General features: G+C 46.3%; 1 protein-coding gene and 2 non-coding genes across 4 annotated transcripts in view; 1 reads left to right on the top strand and 2 right to left on the bottom strand.

Moving 5' to 3' along the window:
* The window catches only part of IL20RB (interleukin 20 receptor subunit beta), a 121506-nt gene that overhangs the window by 91133 nt on the left and 7954 nt on the right, over window positions 1-22419 (bottom strand). Inside the window, exon 2 of one of the 2 annotated variants that reach the window (XM_075861187.1) lies at window positions 14575-14938. In XM_075861187.1, coding sequence (XP_075717302.1) covers window positions 14575-14644 — 70 coding nt within the window. In that variant the 5' untranslated portion in view covers window positions 14645-14938. Of the gene's footprint in view, window positions 1-14522; window positions 14939-22419 lie in introns of those variants that run through there. The other variant, XM_075861188.1, reaches the window with a different exon arrangement.
* TRNAG-GCC (transfer RNA glycine (anticodon GCC)) lies at window positions 21650-21720 on the bottom strand. Its single transcript has one exon. It is a non-coding gene; the product is annotated as a tRNA-Gly (tRNA).
* Window positions 21830-21902, top strand: TRNAK-CUU (transfer RNA lysine (anticodon CUU)). Its single transcript has one exon. It is a non-coding gene; the product is annotated as a tRNA-Lys (tRNA).

Raw genomic sequence — 22419 nt, 5'->3', positions numbered from 1 at the left:
TGTGCAATTTTGTTAGCACCGCTGTAAACAGTTTTGTGGTTTAGAGGAGCTATAAAACTGACCTTCCTTTGAGCTAGTTGTGAATCTGGAGCATTACATTTGTGGGTTCGATTAAACTCTCAAAATGGCTAGAAAAAGAGAGCTTTCATGTGAAACTCGACAGTCTATTCTTGTTCTTAGAAATAAAGGCTATTCCATGCGAGAAATTGCCAAGAAACTCAAGATTTCCTACAATGGTGTGTACTACTCCCTTCAGAGGACAGCACACACAGGCTCTAACCAGAGTAGAAAGAGAAGTGGGAGGTCCAGCTGAGCAACTGAGCAACAAGACAAGTACATTAGAGTCTCTAGTTTGAGAAATAGACGCCTCACAGGTCCTCAACTGGCAGCTTAATTAAATAGTACCCGCAAAGAAAAAGCCATATCTGAGACTGGCTAATAAAAGGAAAAGATTAATATGTGCAAAAGCACACAGATATTGGACAGAGGAAGATTGGAAAAAAGTGTTATGGACAGACTAATCGAAGTTTGAGGTGTTTGGATCACACAGAAGAACATTTGTGAGACGCAGAACAACTGAAAAGATGCTGGAAGAGTGCCTGACTCCATCTGTCAAGCATGGTGGAGGTAATGTGATGGTCTGGTCTTGCTTTGGTGCTGGTAAAGTGGGAGATTTGTACAAGGTAAAAGGGATTTTGAATAAGGAAGGCTATCACTCCATTTTGCAACGCCATGCCATATCCTGTGGACAGCGCTTGATTGGAGCCAATTTCATCCTACAACAGGACAATGACCCAAAGCACACCTCCAAATTATGCAAGAACTATTTAGGGAAGAAGCAGGCAGCTGGTATTCTATCTGTAATGGAGTGGGCAGCGCAGTCACCAGATCTCAACCCCATAGAGCTGTTGTGGGAGCAGCTTGACCGTATGGTACGCAAGAAGTGCCCAACAAGCCAATCCAACTTCTGGGAGGGGCTTCTGGAAGCATGGGGTGACATTTCTCCCGATTACCTCAGCAAATTAACAGCTAGAATGCCAAAGGTCTGCAATGCTGTAATTGTTACAAATGGAGCATTCTTTGACGAAAGCAAAGTTTGAAGGAGAAAATTATTATTTCAAATAAAAATCATTATTTCTAACCTTGTCAATGTCTTGACTATATTTTCTAGTCATTTTGCAACTCATTTGATAAATATAAGTGTGAGTTTTCATGGAAAACACAAAATTGTCTGGGTGACCCCAAACTTTTGAACGGTAGTGTATATATATATATATATATATATATATATATATATATATATATGGTATCGCTGTAATCGTATCGACGTGCAGAATAAAGTAAAATTGTCATTTATAGCCCACGGTGAACAATGTAAAAAAAAAAAAAAAAAGAATAAAAAACATTGTCAGAATTGCTGGTTTTTGGTCACCCTGCTTGCCAAAATTTTTTATAAAAAGTCATAAAAAAATTGCACGTACCCCAAAATGGTGCCAATGAAAGCTACAGATTGTCCCGTAGCAAATAAGCCATAACAGAGCTCCGGAGGAGAAAAAATAAAATAGTTACAGCTCTTAGAATATGGCGAAGCAAAATGTGCAGAGTGTTCCAAAAGCGGAAAAGATTGGGCACCATTTATCAGGGTGAGACTGGCCATATATCTATGAATTATTCTTTATTTACCGCATCATTATGCCCTGATATACTCTGCACAGCCTACATATGCCCTGATGTACTCCGCACAGCTTACATATGCCCCCCACGTTTTTCTTTTTATTATTACAATGCCCCCACATTATGAACTAAAAATACCAGTAAAACCCCAAACAGAACCACTACCAAGCAAAATCTGTGCTCCAAAAGCCAAATGCCGCTCCCTCCCTTCTGAGCCGTGCAGCGTGTCCAAACAGCAGTTTACGTCCATATATATGCCATCGCCATACCCGGGAGAACCCGCTTAATATTTTATGAGGTATTTGTCTTCAGTGGCACAAACTGGGCACAACATATTGTGCACTAAAATGGCATATCAGTGGAAAATTGCAATTTTCACTTTATCACCATCCGCTGTGCATTAACTCCTTCTCACACCATGATGTAATAGCATGTCGTGGTGTGGAGGGTGACGTATGGAGCAGGCTAACATGCTGAGCCACTCCATACGCTGCGGGTGTCAGCAGTGTATTACAGCTGACACCCGGGACTAACGGACAGGAACAGCGATCGCGCTGTTACAGAAACCTATAAAAATGACAGTATATACTGCAATAGATTAGTATTGTATTGTACCAGCAATCTAACGGTCACTAGTCCAAGTCCCCTAGGGGGACTAATAAAATGTGTATAAAAGAGTTAAATAATGTTATTAGTAGAGAAAAAAAGAATACTAAATGTTAAAAAAAAACACATTTCTTCTAAAGTAATGTAAAAAAAAATAAACAAAATTGATATCGCTGTGTCTGTAAAAATCCAAACTTTTACCATATACCATTATCTAACTCACACGGTGAACGCCGTAAAAAATAAAGAATTTAAAACGCCCAAATTTTTTTTTTGTCACATTAGCTCTACATAAAATGTCATAAAAAGTGATCAAAAAGTTGTATGTACCAAACAATGGTACCAATAAAATCTACAGCTCATCCCGCCTAAAATAAGCCATCACACCGCTCAATCGACCAAAAAATATAAACGTTATGGCTCTCGGAATGTGGTGAAAGAAAAAAATTTTTTTTGTAACAAATAGTCTTTTCTTTGTAAAAGTAGTAAAATATAAAAAAAAAACATCAAAATTTGGTATCACCCTAATCGTATTGAGACACAGAATAAAGTTACGTTGTTTTTACCACACAGTGAAAGCCGTAAAAACGAAACCCAAAAAATAATGGCGGAGTCACAGTATTTTCCTATTTCAGCCCACAAAGAATTTGTTTTCAGTTTCCCTGACATTATATAGTACTTTATTCAAAATTTTTTATTGAGTTTCAGAACACAAAATTACACAACATAGTGGAGGGAAGCATACCGAAGAAAAAATAGAGCATGTAGTCAGGAGTATATAAGAATATATCAGTTTTATTAATACAAAATAACATACATTTAAAAACACATCATTCAAAGACTCTAGTACTAGTACTATGGTACGACATTCAGCACGGAACGATTGTATGTAACACAAACGAAAAGGTATATACCGCAAACCAGTATACACTACCCACGGAAATAATTATAGTATATTATATCCATGTGGATTGTATACTGATCATCCACAGTGTCCTCTCAGTTATATAAGCATAAAGGTAAAATCAAGTCAAGAGAGAGTCACACCGGGAGGATCAGTAATGAGAGTAGTGAGTAGTTATAGCAGAGCAGTCTTACCCATTTCAGAGAGGAGTAAGGGATATCAATACACGTCCGTGCTGTGTCGTCCACAGAAAACCCCAACGCGCGTTTCGCTGTTCTTAGTCGCTTCCTCAGTGATGTACCCCCTGAGGAAGCGACTAAGAACAGCGAAACGCGCGTTGGGGTTTTCTGTGGACGACACAGCACGGACGTGTATTGATATCCCTTACTCCTCTCTGAAATGGGTAAGACTGCTCTGCTATAACTACTCACTACTCTCATTACTGATCCTCCCGGTGTGACTCTCTGTTGACTTGATTTTACCTTTATGCTTATATAACTGAGAGGACACTGTGGATGATCAGTATACAATCCACATGGATATAATATACTATAATTATTTCCGTGGGTAGTGTATACTGGGTTGCGGTATATACCTTTTCGTTTGTGTTACATACAATCGTTCCGTGCTGAATGTCGTACCATAGTACTAGTACTAGAGTCTTTGAATGATGTGTTTTTAAATGTATGTTATTTTGTATTAATAAAACTGATATATTCTTATATACTCCTGACTACATGCTCTATTTTTTCTTCGGTATGGTTCTATATTTCGGAGCAGTCTATCCGATACATTATGGGGGGAAGTTGGCCTGTTAAACTTTACCTAGCCTGTAACCTATATATGCTTGGAGTCTATTTATCTATAGTGGAGGGAAGGCCTCCACACCATAAATGGAACCGACAAACAAGGTCAGTGGACCAAATCCAAAACAAATCAGAACAACAACAAAAAAGAGAAATCAATAATGTGCATCACATCTCAATAGGAAGGACACTGCGCAGTATACAACAGTAGCATGGAGAATTCTTACAGCAAAACATCAGGAGGCACAGTGAGGCCACTTAATTCAAACGGAGAGGGAGCGGCACATTACCCTAGACAGGGGAAGAGAAAGTATAGAAAAAGGTCCCAAGAGGGGGAGGAGTAGGAGGGAGGGGAGAGGACAAGGGGATCCTGGACTCCGATTCTGGGGTATTCTGGATGAAAAAACATCAGCCAGCAAGCGTCATAGTACACTTCACAAGAGCATAGGCCAACTCAGGTTACAGCCGTGAGGTAGGAAGGAGAAGAAAGAAACACTATCCAAGGAGACCACGTAGATGTGTATTTTACCACAGCTGCCGGGGAGTGAGCCACCAGGTGTTCCATTCGCTGTAAACCCGGCAACTTCCCGAAACCACTCATCTAATGTTGGGGGTATTGCCGTTTTCCACCTGCGCGGGATCACCGACTTTGCTGCCTGAAGGAGATGTCTAACTAGTGAGCTTTTATAAACTTGTATTGGCATCGGGAACATGAATAAAAGAGCTGCTTCCGGAGAGTTGGGGACAGAGACTCCAATATCAATTTAAGTACCGCATCCCAAAAACTCCTCAACAAGGGGCAACTCCACCAAACATGAGACATACAACCTCCTACATCCCCACAACGCCAACAATTGTCAGGCATAGATGGATACCATTTATGAAGCGCAGCCGGGACCCGGTACCATCTAGATACTATTTTGTAGCTAGTTTCTTGGGCCCTAGTGGCTATAGAGGCTTTTTGTGAGAGGGAGAAACATCGCTTCTATTGTGCGTCAGTAAATGTAGTATGCAATTCTCTCTCCCAGGCCCCGCAGAAGGAGGGGAGTTGTTGGGAACGCTGTGAAAGGAGTAACTTATATATCGTGGATATGATATGGGTAGGGGGCTGGGTGGAGACACATAGGCGCTCAAAGTCCGTCAACAACCGGTGAAGATGTGCGCGTCGCTTAACCGCTCCATAAAAGTGCTTTAACTGGGCATATTCATATATACGGCGAGTGGAGGGCACAGTATCGGGGCAGATGGAGGTTAGAGGGAGAAGAGAGGAAGCGGAGAGGACCTGGGCAAAATACATGGGGTTGATGGACGGCCTGCCTAGGAAGGAGCGACCAGCCTTACCAGCAGGAAAGGCTGGATTATCTGTGATAGGAGTTAAAGGACCCAGGGGGTCTATAAGCGTACTTCCAGGTCCTAAGGACCTCAATACCAGAAGGGTATGATGGACCACAAAGGAGGTTTGAGTCGGTCTGTTCCCGGGCAGGGTCCACGGCAGGGATGATAGGGTACTGGGACATAGTTGTTGAGCCAAACGGACCCATAGTTTTGATTCACGGTTATGAAAAAAATCTAAAACACATGCGTGAGTTGATGCTAGATAGTAGAGCCTACAATCCGGCAGACCAACCCCACCCGTACCCCTGGAGCGAGTCAGAAGAGCCCGACTCAGACGTGGGCGACTAGTCGGCCAAATGAAGGAGCCGAAGCATCGCTGAAGCCGCAACCAATAGAAGGATGGGATAGAGATGGGGATCGTCTGCAGGAGATAAAGCAAGCGGGGGAGGAGCGACATCTTAATAATATTGATACGGCCAAACCAGGAAAATTCAGTCTTATGCCAGGAATTAAGATCAGTGCGAAACTTGGCCAGTAGGGGGATATAATTATTTGTAAACAGTTGTGTAAGGTCACCACTTATACGGGCACCCAAATATGTAATACCTCTGGAGGGCCAGGAAAAGGGGAAATTACTTTGGAGAAGCGACACTAACGGGCCCGGGAGAGAAACATTTAGCGCTTCCGACTTAGAGAAATTGATTTTGAAATTAGACCATGTTCCAAAACGGGACAACTCGGACATCAATGAAGGAAGAGAGACATGAGGATCTGTGAGATAGACCAATAGGTCATCAGCAAATGCCGAACACTTGTATTCCATCCCTCCAATATTAATACCCTTAATATCCGTGTTGCTCCGAATGGAGGCCATGAGGTGTTCCATAACCAGAACATACAACAGGGGGGATAGGGGACAACCCTGTCTCGTGCCATTGTAAATAGGGAAAGGTGCAGAGAGGGAGCCATTTATTTTTATTTGGGCCGAAGGCGTACGATACAATGCCATGATTTTTGCCAAGAGAGAGGGTCCTATTCCCACATGCCGAAGGGTTTGGTAAAGGGCAGGCCACGATATTCTGTCAAACGCCTTTTCAGCATCTAGGGACAGGATCATGAGCGGGATGTGGTTAGTCTGGGCGTGGTGGATAATATCTAGAGTTTTAAGGGTGTTGTCACGGGCCTCCCGACCAGGCACAAAGCCCACCTGATCCGGGTGGATTAGATCAGGCAGGTAGTTATTCAGTCTATTGGCGAGCAATTTGGCGTAAATTTTCAGGTCTACATTGAGCAAGGAGATGGGACGATAACTGGAGCAGAGTTGAGGATCCTTACCCGGCTTAGGGATAACCGTGACATGAGCCAAGGTGGAGCTAGGAGGAAACCGGACCTCCGGGGAGATAGAATTAAAAGCTGGCAGTAAAAACGGTAACAACCGGTCAGCCAACACCTTGTAAAACTTGGCAGTGTAGCCATCCGGGCCAGGACTCTTTCCCCCAGGAAGATCGGTTATAACCGCAAGGAGCTCCGGGGAGGTGAAGTCCTTATCAAGTTCCTCAGCTATCTCCCTAGACAACGGTGTGAAGGGAGAAGAGAAAGAATCCCCGTCTGGCGGATGAGAGTGGGTAGGGGTGGGAGAGTCAAGGTTGTAAAGATTAGAGAAAAAGGTATGGAAGCAATCCGCTATCTCTGGGGTCGTGTGAACCACCTGGCCAGAAGGAGCTTTAGTATTTGGGATGTGTGATTGGGCAATCTTAGTTTTTAAAGCTCTGGCCAACATGCGTCCACTCTTATTGCCAAACTCGTAGAATTTACTGCGACAGACTTGGAGAGCGCGCTGCTGGGCAGAGTCCAACAGCCGTCTGGCGTCCTGTCGGGCAACCTGTAACTCCCGTAAAATCGGAAGAGACAACGCACGCTTGTGGGCCAGTTCAAGAGCGCTAATTTTTTGGAGCGCAATTTTAAGGGAGTGGGCCCTTTCTCTTTTAAGGCGCGCTCCGTGTTTTATGAGGACCCCCCTGAGAACACATTTAAGGGCTTCCCAACGCACCAAGGGGGACGTGTCATCCTGAGCGTGATCAAGTGTGAAATATTCCACCGTTTGAAGTAAATCATCATGGCACATCCCATCCAGGAGCAGGGACTCATTCAGTCTCCAAGTCCAGGAGCCTTTAGTGATGAAGGGGAGATGTAAGGTACAGTATACCGGGGCATGATCAGACCACAGGATACTGCCAATGGACGTAGAGGCTACCCAGGGGAGAGCATGTTGCTGGATGAAAATGTAATCCAAACGACTGTAGGTGCCATGCGGAGGGGAGTAGAAACTATAATCCCTATCAGTGGGATGTTGTAGGCGCCATGCATCACAAAGTTGAAGCTGTAGGAGAGCACGCCTCGCCCGTCTAATAGCACCGTATGCAACACTAGAGCGACCAGTAGAATTATCCACCGTCGGATCCAGAGTAAGGTTAAAGTCTCCGCACAGCACCACAGTCCCCCGGACCACCGGAAGGGCGGCTTCTATAAGTTGGAGAATGAAGGGCACCTGACCCTGATTAGGAGCATAAGCGTTAATCACCGTGAATTCCCTCCCACCAATATTAAGCACTAAGATGATGTATCTTGCGTCGGGACCGACAACCAGATTGACAACCTGATGGGGGAGGGACTTGTGGAGGGCTATGGCAACTCCACACGATCTGGAGAGGGGATTATTACTGAAATGCCACGTAGTGTAATGTTTGTGCTTGATAGTAGGGGTATGTCCCTCCTTAAAGTGTGTTTCCTGGAAGCATGCAATGTGTACCTTACGCTTGTGTAGATGGTGTAGAATTTGCGCCCGCTTTTCAGGAACATTCAGCCCCTTCACATTGAAGGAGGCAATAGTAAGGTCAGCCATGGGTGCAGACTAAGCGGCTCGCTGAAGTATGCCGGCTAACGCACGAGGGATCGGAGTCCAGGATCGCCAGGAGGGAGGCAGAGGAGGGAAACAAGCTAGGAGTAAAGAACAGAGCATTAGAGAAAAACACAGACATAAAATCAAACAAAAAAGGCAGTAAGAAAACAACTGCCGCACCAGCTAAGCGCACAATTGCGGTAGACCAAAAATTCGGTCCAAAACCTACAGGGGGAAGGTGACAACTACGCATAAGAGTTATCCGCACTCCCCAGCGTACCATATTATAAGTATTGACAGCTTAACATCATTGCACACTTTAAATAATGAGCGAGAGGAAGACATTGGAAGGCATCTGAAGGTAATACTCAAAACCACAGGCATTCTTGAAATCCGACAGCAAGTAAATACGTAAAAGGAGGGATTCCAGGGGTGTGAAATCCGGGTCATCACGCCGAACGGGCGGTCTCCGTGGGTGGAGTAGGGTCCCGTTCTTGTCGGCGTCTAGATCTTCTGCGGGGTCCTCGTGGAGGGCGACCCTCTGCCACAGATAGAGGCCCAGGGAGCGGGCGTCTCCCTCTCGATCCTCCGCCAGCAGAGGATAACAGTGAGGGCCACTCTGGTAACACAACATGAGGAAGGTTCAAGTCCCGCAAGAAACTAGGCAAGTCGGTCGGGGATCGCACGGTATAGGTACGGCCATCCTGTCTGACCATCAGGGCAAACGGGAAGCCCCACCTGTAAATGATGTCCCGGTTTCGGAGCACCTCCAGCAGGGGCTAAAGAGCAGCTCTTTGCGCCAGCGTATGTCGAGATAAATCCGGCAAAATACGTAACTGCGTGCCTTGATGGAGAATGATGGGCTGCCGCCGGATTTTTTGCAGGATAGAGTCCTTGATTGCGTAAAAATGGATTCGGCAGATGACATCCCTCGGCCGAGGATCATCAGCACTTACAGGGCGGAGAGCTCTATGTGCCCGGTCGATCTCTATATGGGTATTTTGCGGACGGCCTAGTAAAGTATTGAAGATGGTGGAGAGAGTTGAAAACAGATCGGACGCAGGAATAGATTCGGGCAATCCTTTCACACGTAGGTTGTTCCTCCTGTTACGATTTTCGATATCATCGAGGTGTTGTTGCAAAGTGAACAGCTGAGCTGAGTGCTGCTGAATAGTAGATTGGATATTTGCAATAGTGGCATTATCAGCAACCCGCTCCTGCGTAAGAGTGTCCACCCTTGTAGAAAGTGAGGAAAGTTCAGCCCGAAATTGAGTAAACTCCAGCTTACATTCTTCCACGATCTGTCTGGCAAAGGAAGACATATCAGCCCTGGTGGGCAACAGTTGGACAAGCTGGCGGATGTCTGAAAGAGTCGCCGGCCTATTTTCACACATACCTCCAGACGACGGGTCTGTGAGACTTAATGCAAGGTCTGCTGGTATATCCATCGGAGCATGGGCATATTCCAGGTCAGGAGAAGGAAGTGGGTGGAATTGAGGACCCTGGTCACGGGTATGTAATGCAGGCAAAGTCCCGGATTGAAGGGGGAATCCCACAGGCCCGGCCGGGGCGGTGGTTGAGGGGACTTTTGGGGTGCTGCTCCTTGAGGAGCTGGAGGACCAAGATGGGAGGGCCCCCACCAGCCCAGGGCCCCTGAGAGGAGTGGGGAGGTCCGGAACTAGTGGCCCTACAGGCTGTAAAGTGACACTGGGGGCAGGAGGTTCAGAGCCTCGGTACTCACTGCGCCTCTCATATGAATCGTCCTGCTGTGGAGCTGTAGTCAGGGCAGCTGTGGCGTCTCTTGCGCCCCTGGAGGCCGGATCAGGTGGTAGCAGGCCGCAGTCAGGTCCAGGAGGTAGCTGGCTATCAGGCCATGAAAGCAATGGCGTAGGTGGATGGAGTCCCGACGTCTGCAGGCCAGCCGGAGAGCGCCGGCGGCCATCTTGAGAGGCCACGAGGCCTGATGGCAGAAAAGCGGCACCTGCCGCGGAGGGAGCCCCAGATGCCTCACAATGAGACCGAGGGTCCGATACCCTCTGCACCGGGGCTCTCCCATCCGGAGAGATTATGAAGGGGGCCGTATTCCCCAGAGCAGGCCCACATCCGAGCACCACAGAGTCCCGGCGGCCATCTTGGATGCAGGCAGGCGAGGACGGCCGGGCCGCAGGATCCTCCACAGCCCGGAGAAGAGATGCGGAATCGGAGGCCTCCAGATTCTGGACCCGGACGGGTAAGTGAGCGACTTCTGTTGCCGTCTCTATCAGCTTAGGGCACTGAGACAGTGGAGATGGAGAGGTCGGGCGGCCATCTTGACCCCTGGCCTCGGCCCGGATCGAGGCCCGGAGCTGCATCTGGGGTTGTCGCCCGAAGTATTCCCCGATATCACGCTGGGGTGATGAGGGGCAGGTAGGGGCTGCTGCCTTGTGTTTTTTAGTCGTCTTCCCCATGTCTGAGAGTGGATGTCAGCCGATTTTAGCACACTGGGTGAGGAGCTGGAGAAAGCACGTCTTCACTCTCCCGTAGCTGGCCACGCCCCCCTATATAGTACTTTAAATAGTGTGAATAGAAACTACAACTCCTCCCGCAAAATATAAGCCCTCACACCGCTCTATTGATGGAAAAATTAAAAAGTTATGGCTCTTGGAAGGCGGGGAGAGAAAAACGAAAATAAAAAAAAGCAAAAAAAATGGATCCATCCTGAAAGGGTTAATTAATTTCTAATGAAAAAAATATATTTATGACCACATGTGGGGTATTGCCGTACTCTGGAGAAATTGCTTTACCATATTTAGAGTGCTTTTTATCCTTTATCCCTTGTGAAAATGAAAAAAAATCAACATTTAAGTGGAAAAAAAAATTTCATTTTCATTGCCTAATTCTAATAAATTCTGCAAAAGACCAGTTGGGTCTAAATGCTCACTATACACCTCGATAGATTCCTTAAGGGGTGTAGTTTCCCAAATAGGGTCAGTTTTGGGGGGTTTCCACAGTTTTTGTCACTCAGGGGCTTTGAAAATGCAACATGACACCCAAAAACTATTCCAGCTAAATTTGAGCTCCAAAAGCCAAATAGCGTTCCTTCCCTTCTAAGCCCCGCTGTGGAACCAAACAGCAGTTATTTGCCACATATGGGGTATTGCCGTATTCGGGAGAAATTGATTTACACATTTTGGTTTTCTTTTTCTCCTTTATTTCTTGTAAAAATTAAAAATGACTATGTTTTCTCTGGAAAAAAGTCGATTTTCATTTTCACGGCCTAATTCCACTAAATTCTGCAAAAAACTTGTGGGGTCAAAATTCCAACTATACCCGTAGAAAGATTCCTTGAGGAGTGTAGTTTTCAAAATGGGGTCACTTTTGGGGGTTTCCACTGTTTTGGTTCCTCGAGGGTGTTGCAAACACGACATGGCACTGAAAACCATTCCAGCAAAATCTGGGCTCAAAATCCAAATGGCGCTCCTTCCCTTCTGAGCCCTGCCGTGGGTCCAAACAGCAGTTTATGACCTCATATGGGGTATTGCCATAATCAGGAGAAATTGTTTTACAAATATTGGGGTGCTTTTTCTCCTTTATTCCTTATAAAAAATGGTCTGTTTTTCAGAAAAAAAGTGTCCGACACCCGGACCCCGCACCGCTCCACCACTCCGGCTGCCTTAGAGCACCAGAGAATATTGCCGGAAGCAGATGGCTCCGGTCAAAAAATAGCGGTCATGCTGCAGTACTGCAGCTCGGCTCCTATTCAAGTGAATAGGAGCCAAGCTGCAGTTCTGCCAAATGGCCACTATGCAGTGGTCGGAGACATCTGCTTCCGGCTCAAACCACTGCATACTATTCCAAACATCCGATGCACAGAGGCAGCTGGAATGGCGGATCGGTGTGGGGTCCGGGTGTTGGACACGCACCGATCATATACTGATGACCTATCCCGTGGATAGGTTATCAGTTTTCAGAAAGTGAAAAACCTGTTTAATTTACTGAACCCAGACAGCCTCTTTATTCAGGCACCTAAGGGATCGGACAAGTAATGGGTTATGAAATAGGCAGATTGCATGTGTGAGGGATCAACAAGTTGAAAAGAACAGGCAATATGCTTTTGGATCACAGAAGTAAATGTTATGTTCCTACTAATGGAGACATTTATGATCTTGGGACGGTTTTGCTGGAACACAAAAATACCACCTTACCCCTAATGACAACTTTGGTGGTTTCAATATTTATTGTTTCAAAAGACCAATTTTTTTTCCTCAATCAAAAAATGTTACCCCCTTCCCACACAAAAACTGACCATGATGAATCCTGAAAAAAAACCTGAAAACAGAACTTATGAAGATTGATATAAGCTTTTTATTTCCCATAGAAATGAATATGATCCATCAACAAAAAACATAGTAAGGCTCTGTTCACTTCTGCACTTTGATGTCTGCTATTCTGTTCTGTCAGGGGAAGAAAAGAACAGGAAAAATGGAAGCGCCGGATCCGTAACGTAACGCAAACCAACGGCACCCAGCGGAACTCATTAACCTTAATGGGCTCTGGATGGTTTCCATCATTTTGCCGGACAAAATAGCGCTGCAACAAAGGCTCCTGACAGAGCCAGATGTGAACAGGGCTTTAAAAGTAACGCATAGTAAATTGTATGAATGTACCACAAATAAGAAAATGCTCCATTCACGCCACTGCTTTTCTCTAAGGCTCTGTTCACATCTGCATTTGGCACTGTGCGGGATCTGTTGTGTGACGGATGATGCCAATGGCACCCGACAGACCTCAATGACTTATAATGTGGTCAGTGGGGGTTCTGCGGTGGTTACTATCATTTTGACAGCAAGAATAACACTGCATTAAAATGAATCTGTTAAGTTTTTCTACACAGTCTAAATAAACCTGACAAAAATCCCCCCTGGAGGTATTTATGATGTCAGAACACTGGGAGGTATGTAAGGTAAAGAGCAACTACCAGAAGGTTTAGTACAAGACATAAGCGGTAAACCATGTGACCTAAAAAAAAAATTAGAACGTGGGATGATTGTGGGTAAAGAAGAAAAACAGCCGCATTTGTCACTTAAAATGTTTTGGGTGGAACAAAAGAAAAAGAGAGACTGAACACATTAAGGGGCATTCACTAAGGAAATTGCGCCCAAAATTTGGAGTACAAATATATCCTGCGTTTTAGACACTTTTTACAGCTACATTAACAATTTATACAACAGTCTAGAAAAAGAGACGTGGCCAATTTATAGTCATAAAATGTGCCAAATTTATTAAAGATGTGCATCATCGCTTGGTTTATATGTACACCAGCCCTGAAGTGGCATACAGAAAAGAAAGGACTTAGGCTGGGTTCACACGACCTATTTTCAGGCGTAATGGAGGCGTTTTACGCCTCGAATTACGCCTGAAAACACGGCTCCAATACGTCGGCAAACATCTGCACATTCATTTCAATGGGTTTGTCGATGTACTGTGCCGACGACCTGTCATTTTACGCGTCGCGGTCAAAAGACGGCGCGTAAAATAAGAGCCTCGTCAAAGAAGTGCAGGACACTTCTTGGGACGTAATTGGAGCCGTTTTTCATTGAATCCAATGAAGAACAGCTCCAAATTACGCCCGTAATGGACGCCCCGCAAAACGCAAGTACGAGCAATTACGTCTGAAATTCAGGAGCTGTTTTCTCCTGAAAACAGCTCCGTAATTTCAAACGTAAATGCAGTTATCGTGTGTGCATACCCTTAGGCTTCATTCACATCTGCGCTAGGGTTCCGTCTGAGCTTTCTGTCGCAACGGAGCCCTGACAGACATAAATGGAAACCATAGGTTTCCGTTTCCATCACCATTGATTTCAACGGTGACGGATCCGGTGCTGATGGTTTCAGTTTGTCTCCGTTGTGAAAGGGTTCCGGTGTTTGGACGGAAACAAAAGCGCAGCCGACTATGCAGATGTGTGTTTGAAGCCTAACATGCCTTGCAAATTTATAATGATACATTTTGATAAATTTTACACAATTTGTGCCATTTTCGCCAATAAATTTGAGCTTACCACCAGCTGAAAATCATGTAACTACAGGAGCATAATACAAAACACACACACACACATAGATGCAGAGATAGATAGATAGATAGATAGATAGATAGATAGATAGATAGATAGATAGATAGATAGATAGATAGATAGATAGATAGATAGATAGATAGATAGATAGATAGATAGATAGATAGATAGATAGATAGATAGATAGATAGATAGATGATAGACAGTATATATAAGTTATTGTTGGACTTATTTGCACCACAACTTACATTCTATGTTGGAGTCTACGTGTTCTATGAAGTCATCCTTATACAATCCTACCTGAATATGCAGGAGGTGCAGAAATCAAGAACATCAGTATCACTCGCAGTATATATCCTTGGATGTCCATTGTCTGCTCACTTTACCAGTGTCCCATATTATTACATTCCAAACTGAAAGATTAACTTCTGTATCCATTCTCTGGTCCGAGGAGCCACCGCACATTGATACTGCTTACACTCATATCTGACACCTCACTGAGACCTGGAAATCCTGTACTTCATCTACACAATTCTCAGAAGGTGCGGCCAGGACAACACCTGCAGGTACAGCAATGAAGAATATTCTTCTGCCCACGTTACACCAGTCATGTAGAATGTTGTCTTGAATGTTGGTGAGGCAACCCAAGGGGAAGCAAAGAAGCCTGCGTACAAAATTGGGATAAAAAGTGATCAAAAAGCCTTATGAACCCCAACATCCTACCAATAAAAACGACATCTCGCCCCGCAAAAAATAAGCCCTAATATTGCTCAATAGATGAAAAAATAAAAAAGTTGTGGCTGTCAGAATATGCTGACACAAAACAAATTTTGTTTTTAACAATTGTTTTCCTTGTAAAAGTAGTAAAACATTAAAGAAACTGTGCATTTGGTATCACCGTAATCGTATTGACGCGCAGAATAAAGTTAACATGTTGTTTTTACCACATGATGAATGCTGTAGAAGTGAAACCCCAAAAACCATAGAAAAATCTTTTTTTTTTTTTTTTTTCATTTTCCAACCCACATAGACATTTTTCCCAGTTTCCCAGTACATTATATGGTACAATATTTGGTACTATTAGGCTGGGTTCACACGAGCATGTTACGTCCGTAAAGGACGGAACGTATTTCGTCCGCAAGTCCCGGACCGAACACACTGCAGGGAGCCGGGCTCCTAGCATCATAGTTATGTACGATGCTAGGAGTCCCTGCCTCTCCGTGGAATTACTGTCCCGTACTGAAAATATGATTACAGTACGGGACAGTTGTCCCGCAGCGAGGCAGGGACTCCTAGCGTCGTACATAAGTGTGAGGCTCCCTGCAGTGTGTTCGGTCTGGGACTTGCAGCCGAAATACGTTCCGTCCTTTACGGATGTAACATGCTCGTGTGAACCCAGCCTCGGAGCCGTGCCCAGCTGCTGATATCAATGGAAGAATTGATTGGACATATTGGATTTTTCCTGCGGTAAGAGCAAAAGAGTTTTCTGAAAACGACTTTCTGCTGAGTGTTAGTTATAATTAGTGAGGCTGATTTTGAATGTGAAGGACATGAAAAGTGTTCTTTACTATATATGTTTTGGTGTATAAGTGTATAACTATGTAGCCCTGTACCATTAGAGCATATCAATGGGTCTTGTGAACAATAATGTTAGTTGTTAAGTGATTCTTGATTCATATTGTGAATAACATTCACAAGCCTTTTTTCTGCTTTTTTTTGTGGTTAAAGCTTAAACTTTTTTCATTATTTGGTATATGTCTCCACCTAGTGATCAGTCAATGTATTGACATACAACGTTTGTCAGTCTATCTAAACCTTGAAAGTGATTTTTTTTTTTTTATATATATTTTTTTTAATAAAAATGTCAGTCAGAGTGTTTGGTGCCACTTTCAAATTAATTTTTATTTACAACATTTTTTTACTTTTTGAGACACAGCTGCTTTGTATTCTGTATACAGAGTAGCAGGGGCGTAACTACGAAAGACTGGGCCCCATAGCAAACTTTTGACTGGGGCCCCCCTCCGCTGGGTATCACACAACCTCCCCTTGTAGATAGTGCCTCCCTGTAGATTCCGCCACACAGCACCACCTATAGATAGCACCATACAGCCCCCCTGTAGATAGCGCCACACACAGCCCCTGTAGATAACGCCTTACAGCCCCCCTGTAGATAACTCCATACAGCCCTCCCCCTGTAGATAACGCCATACAGCCTCCTGTACATAATGCCATACAGCCCCCTGTAGATAACACCATACAACCCTCCCCCTGTAGATAATGCCATACAGCCCTCCCCCTGTAGATAACACCAGACAGCCCTCCCCCTGTAGATAACGCCAACGCCATACAGTCCCCTGTAGATAACACCATACAACCCTCCCCCTGTAGATAATGCCATACAGCCCTCCCCCTGTAGATAACGCCAGACAGCCCTCCCCCTGTAGATAACGCCAACGCCATACAGTCCCCTGTAGATAATGCCATACAGCCCTCCCCCTGTAGATAACGCCATACAGCCCACGCCCTGTAGATAACGCCATACAGCCCCCCCCCCCCAAAAAAAAAAACAACAAAAAAAACGGCCTATAGTTTGTCCTACAAAAGAGTGGGGATACATGTGTGATCGCTGGCAGCGATAAGGATAACGGGGGACTAAAAGTCCCTCCGAAGTTCTCCATGAAAAAACCTGGACTTCCGGGGTCTGCGCAATTCAATAAAAATGATAGGAGCGCCGGTCACGCATACGCACAAGCGTGACCGGTGCACAATTCATTTCTATGGAGCTGCCGACACAGACCCCGGAAGTCTGAGGTTTGTCATGGAGAACTTCGGGGGACTTTCCGTTCTCCTTATCGCTGGGAGTCCCAGCTATCCCACATGTATCCCTTATCCTGTGAATAGGGGATGCATGTCTTTTGTAGGAACAACCCCTTCAGTGGCATCGCGCTGTAGTAGCCATAGCGCAGTGGCGTAACTACCGCCGTAGCAGCATTAGCGGCTGCTACGGGGCCCGCGGCATGAGGGGGCCCGTGTGGCCCGCCGGCACGGGCCCCTACCATGGCCGGAGGCTCCGCTAGCAGCCACTATGGCTGCTACAGCGGGACACCACTGATCACTACGGCAGAGCAGGGAGGTATCTCCCCGCTCTGCCATTAAACAAAAGACATGTATCCCCTATCCACAGGATAGGGGATACATGTTTGATCGCTGGCAGCGATAGGGAGAACGGGGGACTGAAAGTCCCCTGAAGTTCTCCATCACAAACCTCGGACTTCCAGGGTCTGTCTGCAGCTCCGGAGAAATTAATGGAGCGCCGGTCCCGCTTGTGCGCATGCGTGACCAGCGCTCCTTTCATTTTTATTGAGCTGCGCAGACGCCGGAAGTTAGAGGTTAGTCATGGAGAACTTCAGGGGGACTTTCAGTCCCCCGTTCTCCCTATCGCTGCCAGCGATCACACATGTATCCCCTGTCCTGTGGATAGGGGATACATGTCTTTTATTAGGACACACTGTAGGTCGCATTTTTTTGGGAGGGGGGACGCTGTATGGCGTTCCCTACAGGGGAGGGGGCTGTATGGCGTTCCCTACAGGGTGGTGACGCTGTATGGCGTTCCCTAAAGGGGGGGACGCTGTATGGCGTTCCCTACAGGGGGGGGACGCTGTATGGCGTTCCCTACAGGGGGGACGCTGTATGGCGTTCCCTACAGGGGGGACGGACGCTGTATGGCGTTCCCTACAGGGAGGGGGACGCTGTATGGCGTTCCCTACACGGGGGGCTGTATGGCGTTCCCTACAGGGGGGGCTGTATGGCGTTCCCTACAGGGGGGGCTGTATGGCGTTCCCTACAGGGGGGGGCTGTATGGCGTTCCCTACAGGGGGGGGCTGTATGGCGTTCCCTACAGACCCCCCTGTAGGGAACGCCATACAGACTCAGTGTAGGTAAAGCCATACAGTCCCCCCTGTAGATAATGCCAGACAGCCCCCTCTGCAGGGAACGCCATACAGCCCCCCCCTCGTAGATAACGCCATACAGTCCCCCCTCTAGATAATGCCATACAGCCCCCTCTGTAGATAGCGCCATACAGTCCCCCCTGTAGGGAACGCCACTGATCACTACGGCAGAGCAGGGAGGTATCTCCCCGCTCTGCCATTAAACAAAAGACATGTATCCCCTATCCACAGGATATCCACAGGATAGGGGATACATGTGTGATCGCTGGCAGCGATAGGGAGAACGGGGGTCTGAAAGTCCCCTGAAGTTCTCCATCACAAACCTCGGACTTCCAGGGTCTGTCTGCAGCTCCGGAGAAATTAATGGAGCGCCGGTCCCGCTTGTGCGCATGCGTGACCAGCGCTCCTTTCATTTTTATTGAGCTGCGCAGACGCCGGAAGTTAGAGGTTAATCATGGAGAACTTCAGGGGGACTTTCAGTCCCCCGTTCTCCCTATCGCTGCCAGCGATCACACATGTATCCCCTGTCCTGTGGATAGGGGATACATGTCTTTTATTAGGACACACTGTAGGTCGCATTTTTTTGGGAGGGGGGACGCTGTATGGCGTTCCCTACAGGGGAGGGGGCTGTATGGCGTTCCCTACAGGGTGGTGACGCTGTATGGCGTTCCCTACAGGGGGGGACGCTGTATGGCATTCCCTACAGGGGGGGACGCTGTATGGCGTTCCCTACAGGGGGGGACGCTGTATGGCGTTCCCTACAGGGGGGACGGACGCTGTATGGCGTTCCCTACAGGGGGGGACGCTGTATGGCGTTCCCTACAGGGGGACGCTGTATGGCGTTCCCTACAGGGGGGGCTGTATGGCGTTCCCTACAGGGGGGGGCTGTATGGTGTTCCCTACAGGGGGGGCTGTATGGCGTTCCCTACAGGGGGGGGGGCTCTATGGCGTTCCCTACAGGGGGGGCTGTATGGCGCTCCCTACAGACCCCCCCTGTAGGGAACGCCATACAGACTCCCTGTAGGTAACGCCATACAGTCCCCCCTGTAGATAACGCCAGACAGCCCCCTCTGTAGGGAACGCCATACAGCCCCCCCTCATAGATAACGCCATACAGTCCCCCCTCTAGATAATGGCATACAGCCCCCTCTGTAGATAGCGCCATACAGTCCCCCCTGTAGGTAACGCCATACAGTCCCCCCTGTAGGGAACGCCATACAGTCCCCCCTGTAGATAACACCATACAGTCCCCCCTGTAGATAACGCCATAAAGTCCCCCCGTAGATAACGCCATACAGTTCCCCTGTAGATAACGCCATACAGTCCCCCTGTAGATAACGCCATACAGTCCCCCCTGTAGATAACGCCATACAGTCCCCCTGTAGATAACGCCATACAGTTCCCCTGTAGATAACGCCATACAGTCCCCCTGTAGATAACGCCATACAGTCCCCCCTGTAGATAACGCCATACAGTCCCCCTGTAGATAACGCCATACAGTCCCCCTGTAGATAACGCCATACAGTCCCCCCTGTAGATAACGCCATACAGTCCCCCTGTAGATAACGCCATACAGCCCCCTTGTAGATAACGCCATACAGCCCCCTCTGTAGATATCTACAAAGGGGGCTGTATGGCGTTATCTACAGGGGGGCTGTATGGCGTTATCTACAGGGGGCTGTATGGCGTTATCTACAAGGGGGCTGTATGGCGTTATCTACAAGGGGGCTGTATGGCGTTATCTACAGGGGGGCTGTATGGCGTTATCTACAGGGGGGCTGTATGGCGTTATCTACAGGGGGGCTGTATGGCGTTATCAAAAGAGGGGGTTTGTAAAAAAGGCACTATCTACAAGGGGGGGTTGTGTGACACCCGGGGGAGGGGGGCCCCAGTCAAAAGTTTGCTATGGGGCCCAGTCTTTCCTAGTTACGCCCCTGCCATAGCGGCTGCTTACGGAGCCTCCGGCCGACGGCACGGGCCCCCTCATGCTGCGGACCCCGTAGCAGCCGCTACCTTTGCTACAGCGGTAGTTACGCCACTGCAGAGCAGCTGTATCATTCACTGAATCCTGTACCCGTCAGGTCCACGGGACTGATGGATTCAGTGAAAGCGGATCCTATGTGTCTCCGAAAGGTAGGATCCACCTCTAATTGATGACATCTAAGTTCATGTGATAGATTCTCAGTGTGATTGGTGCAACTTTATAAAAAGTTTTTTATTAAAGATTATTTTTACTTTTTGAGATACAGCAGCTTTGTATCCTGATACAGAGTAGCTGTATCAGGTGCTAAGACCTGGATCCGTGAGGTCCGCTGGACTGACGGCTTTAGTGAAAGTGGCTCATGCAGGTTCCATCTGTAATCGATCACATCTAAGTCATGAACTCAGGTTATGCCTTTAGCATTAAAATTCTGTTACTTATTTCTGACACAGCTCTACACAAACGGAGTGACCACGGTGTATAAGTGTCCTCATTGTACAGTGCAGTACATAAATAATGAGTAGCCATACTCCATCAGTATATATTACTTTTTATTTAATTAACCCCTTGGAGAAGCAGCTCGGGGACTAAAGACAAAACTGATTTTGGCTCAGTAAACCCCTTTAGGCCAGGATCACACACACAGTTTTGATGCAGTTTCTTCTGATCTGTTTAGATTTTTTTAAACCAATAAAATTTAAAGTATCAAAATAAAATAGAAAACTATGATATAAAAGTCCATAGGTTTATTTTAGTGTGGGGGGTATACCTTATAGACATATAGTAACTAATAAAGTTTTTCTAAAAAATGTTTTAAGTTTTGTTTATCAACTTTTAAGATATGCATATTGTTTTGTAAATCTAATTACCATTGTTAGCGAGCAGGGGGAGATAGGCGCTGCCGACATGATAATAATGTATGGGGACGAGTGATCGGAGTAACGACCACTCGTCCCCATACATAGCTCCTTGTGACAGGAGCAAACGAGCGCCGATCAACGAGACAGCGCTTGTTTACACGGCACAGGACAGACCGTGTAAGAGGACCTTAACTCTCATTTTCAATATAGCGATGAAGAAAGGGTTAAAAAAAAAACTGCTTCTCCCTGAGGTGTCTGGTTGTACATCTGGATATCCCACCTGGCAGCTACTTGAATGTCCATGCAGCTGCATTTCTGTAGCAACGACAATCTCAGTGGACAGTCCCTATCTGTCAAAACACCTGAACATCCAGCCCTGCTTTGTGTCCCATATAGGATATTATAATTGCAATATTTGAAGTTTCCAGCATTTATGCCACAAACTAAAGACAAAGAAACAGAGCTGCAGATTTGTCAAGTTTGTATAGCCACACATAGTTGTATGTATTTTTTTCAAAGTAATCTTTTCTGCTAGTCAAATTATCCCTTACTAAAATATGGTTTTGAAAAAAAAAACACATGACTGCATTGGCCGGGAATCGAACCCGGGCCTCCCGCGTGGCAGGCGAGAATTCTACCACTGAACCACCAATGCTTATCTATTCACACATTCTCCTGAGGCTTCAACAGCTGTCTTTCTTTCTGCATAGATCATGTTCTCAAATACACATAAAGGATATTGTGAAAATGCATGAGAACTAGAAGCCCGGCTAGCTCAGTCGGTAGAGCATGAGACTCTTAATCTCAGGGTCGTGGGTTCGAGCCCCACGTTGGGCGGCAGGTTTTTTTTCATTCTTAATTTTTTTTCAATATTTTTCAAAACCGCAAAGTAAAACTACTAAGACCTTTGTTTTTTTTATTATTATTTTTCTTCTTTACTGGAAGAGGGTATCACAGAACTGAGAAGCATTTCTTGCTCCAGTTTCACATAACAGATTGAAGAGCGTAAAAAGACATTGAAAATATAAGGGCCGGTTCACATCACCGTTGATATCAGTGGTGACGAAAACGTTGCTAATGGTTTCCGTTTTTCCAACTGAATCAATAGCGCAGTCAACTGCGCTATTAATTCCGTCAAATAAACGGAAACCTGACAGACCGGTGACAAACGTAAACCATTAGCAGTGTTTCCGTCACCATTGATATCAATGGTGATGCAAACGGAAGCTGTGGTTTCCGTTTGACTTTCCGTTGCAGGGTTCCACGACGGAACCCCTCAACGGAAAGCGAACGCTGATGTGAACCGGCCCTTATGGGTGACTTTTTCAAACTAGATGAGGTGCTTTTCTGCACA

This window comes from Rhinoderma darwinii, chromosome 4, assembly GCF_050947455.1.
Source record: "Rhinoderma darwinii isolate aRhiDar2 chromosome 4, aRhiDar2.hap1, whole genome shotgun sequence".
Taxonomy (NCBI): domain Eukaryota; kingdom Metazoa; phylum Chordata; class Amphibia; order Anura; family Rhinodermatidae; genus Rhinoderma; species Rhinoderma darwinii.
The sequence above is the reverse complement of the archived record's forward strand: the minus strand, read 5'-3'. Positions and strand labels throughout refer to the sequence as shown.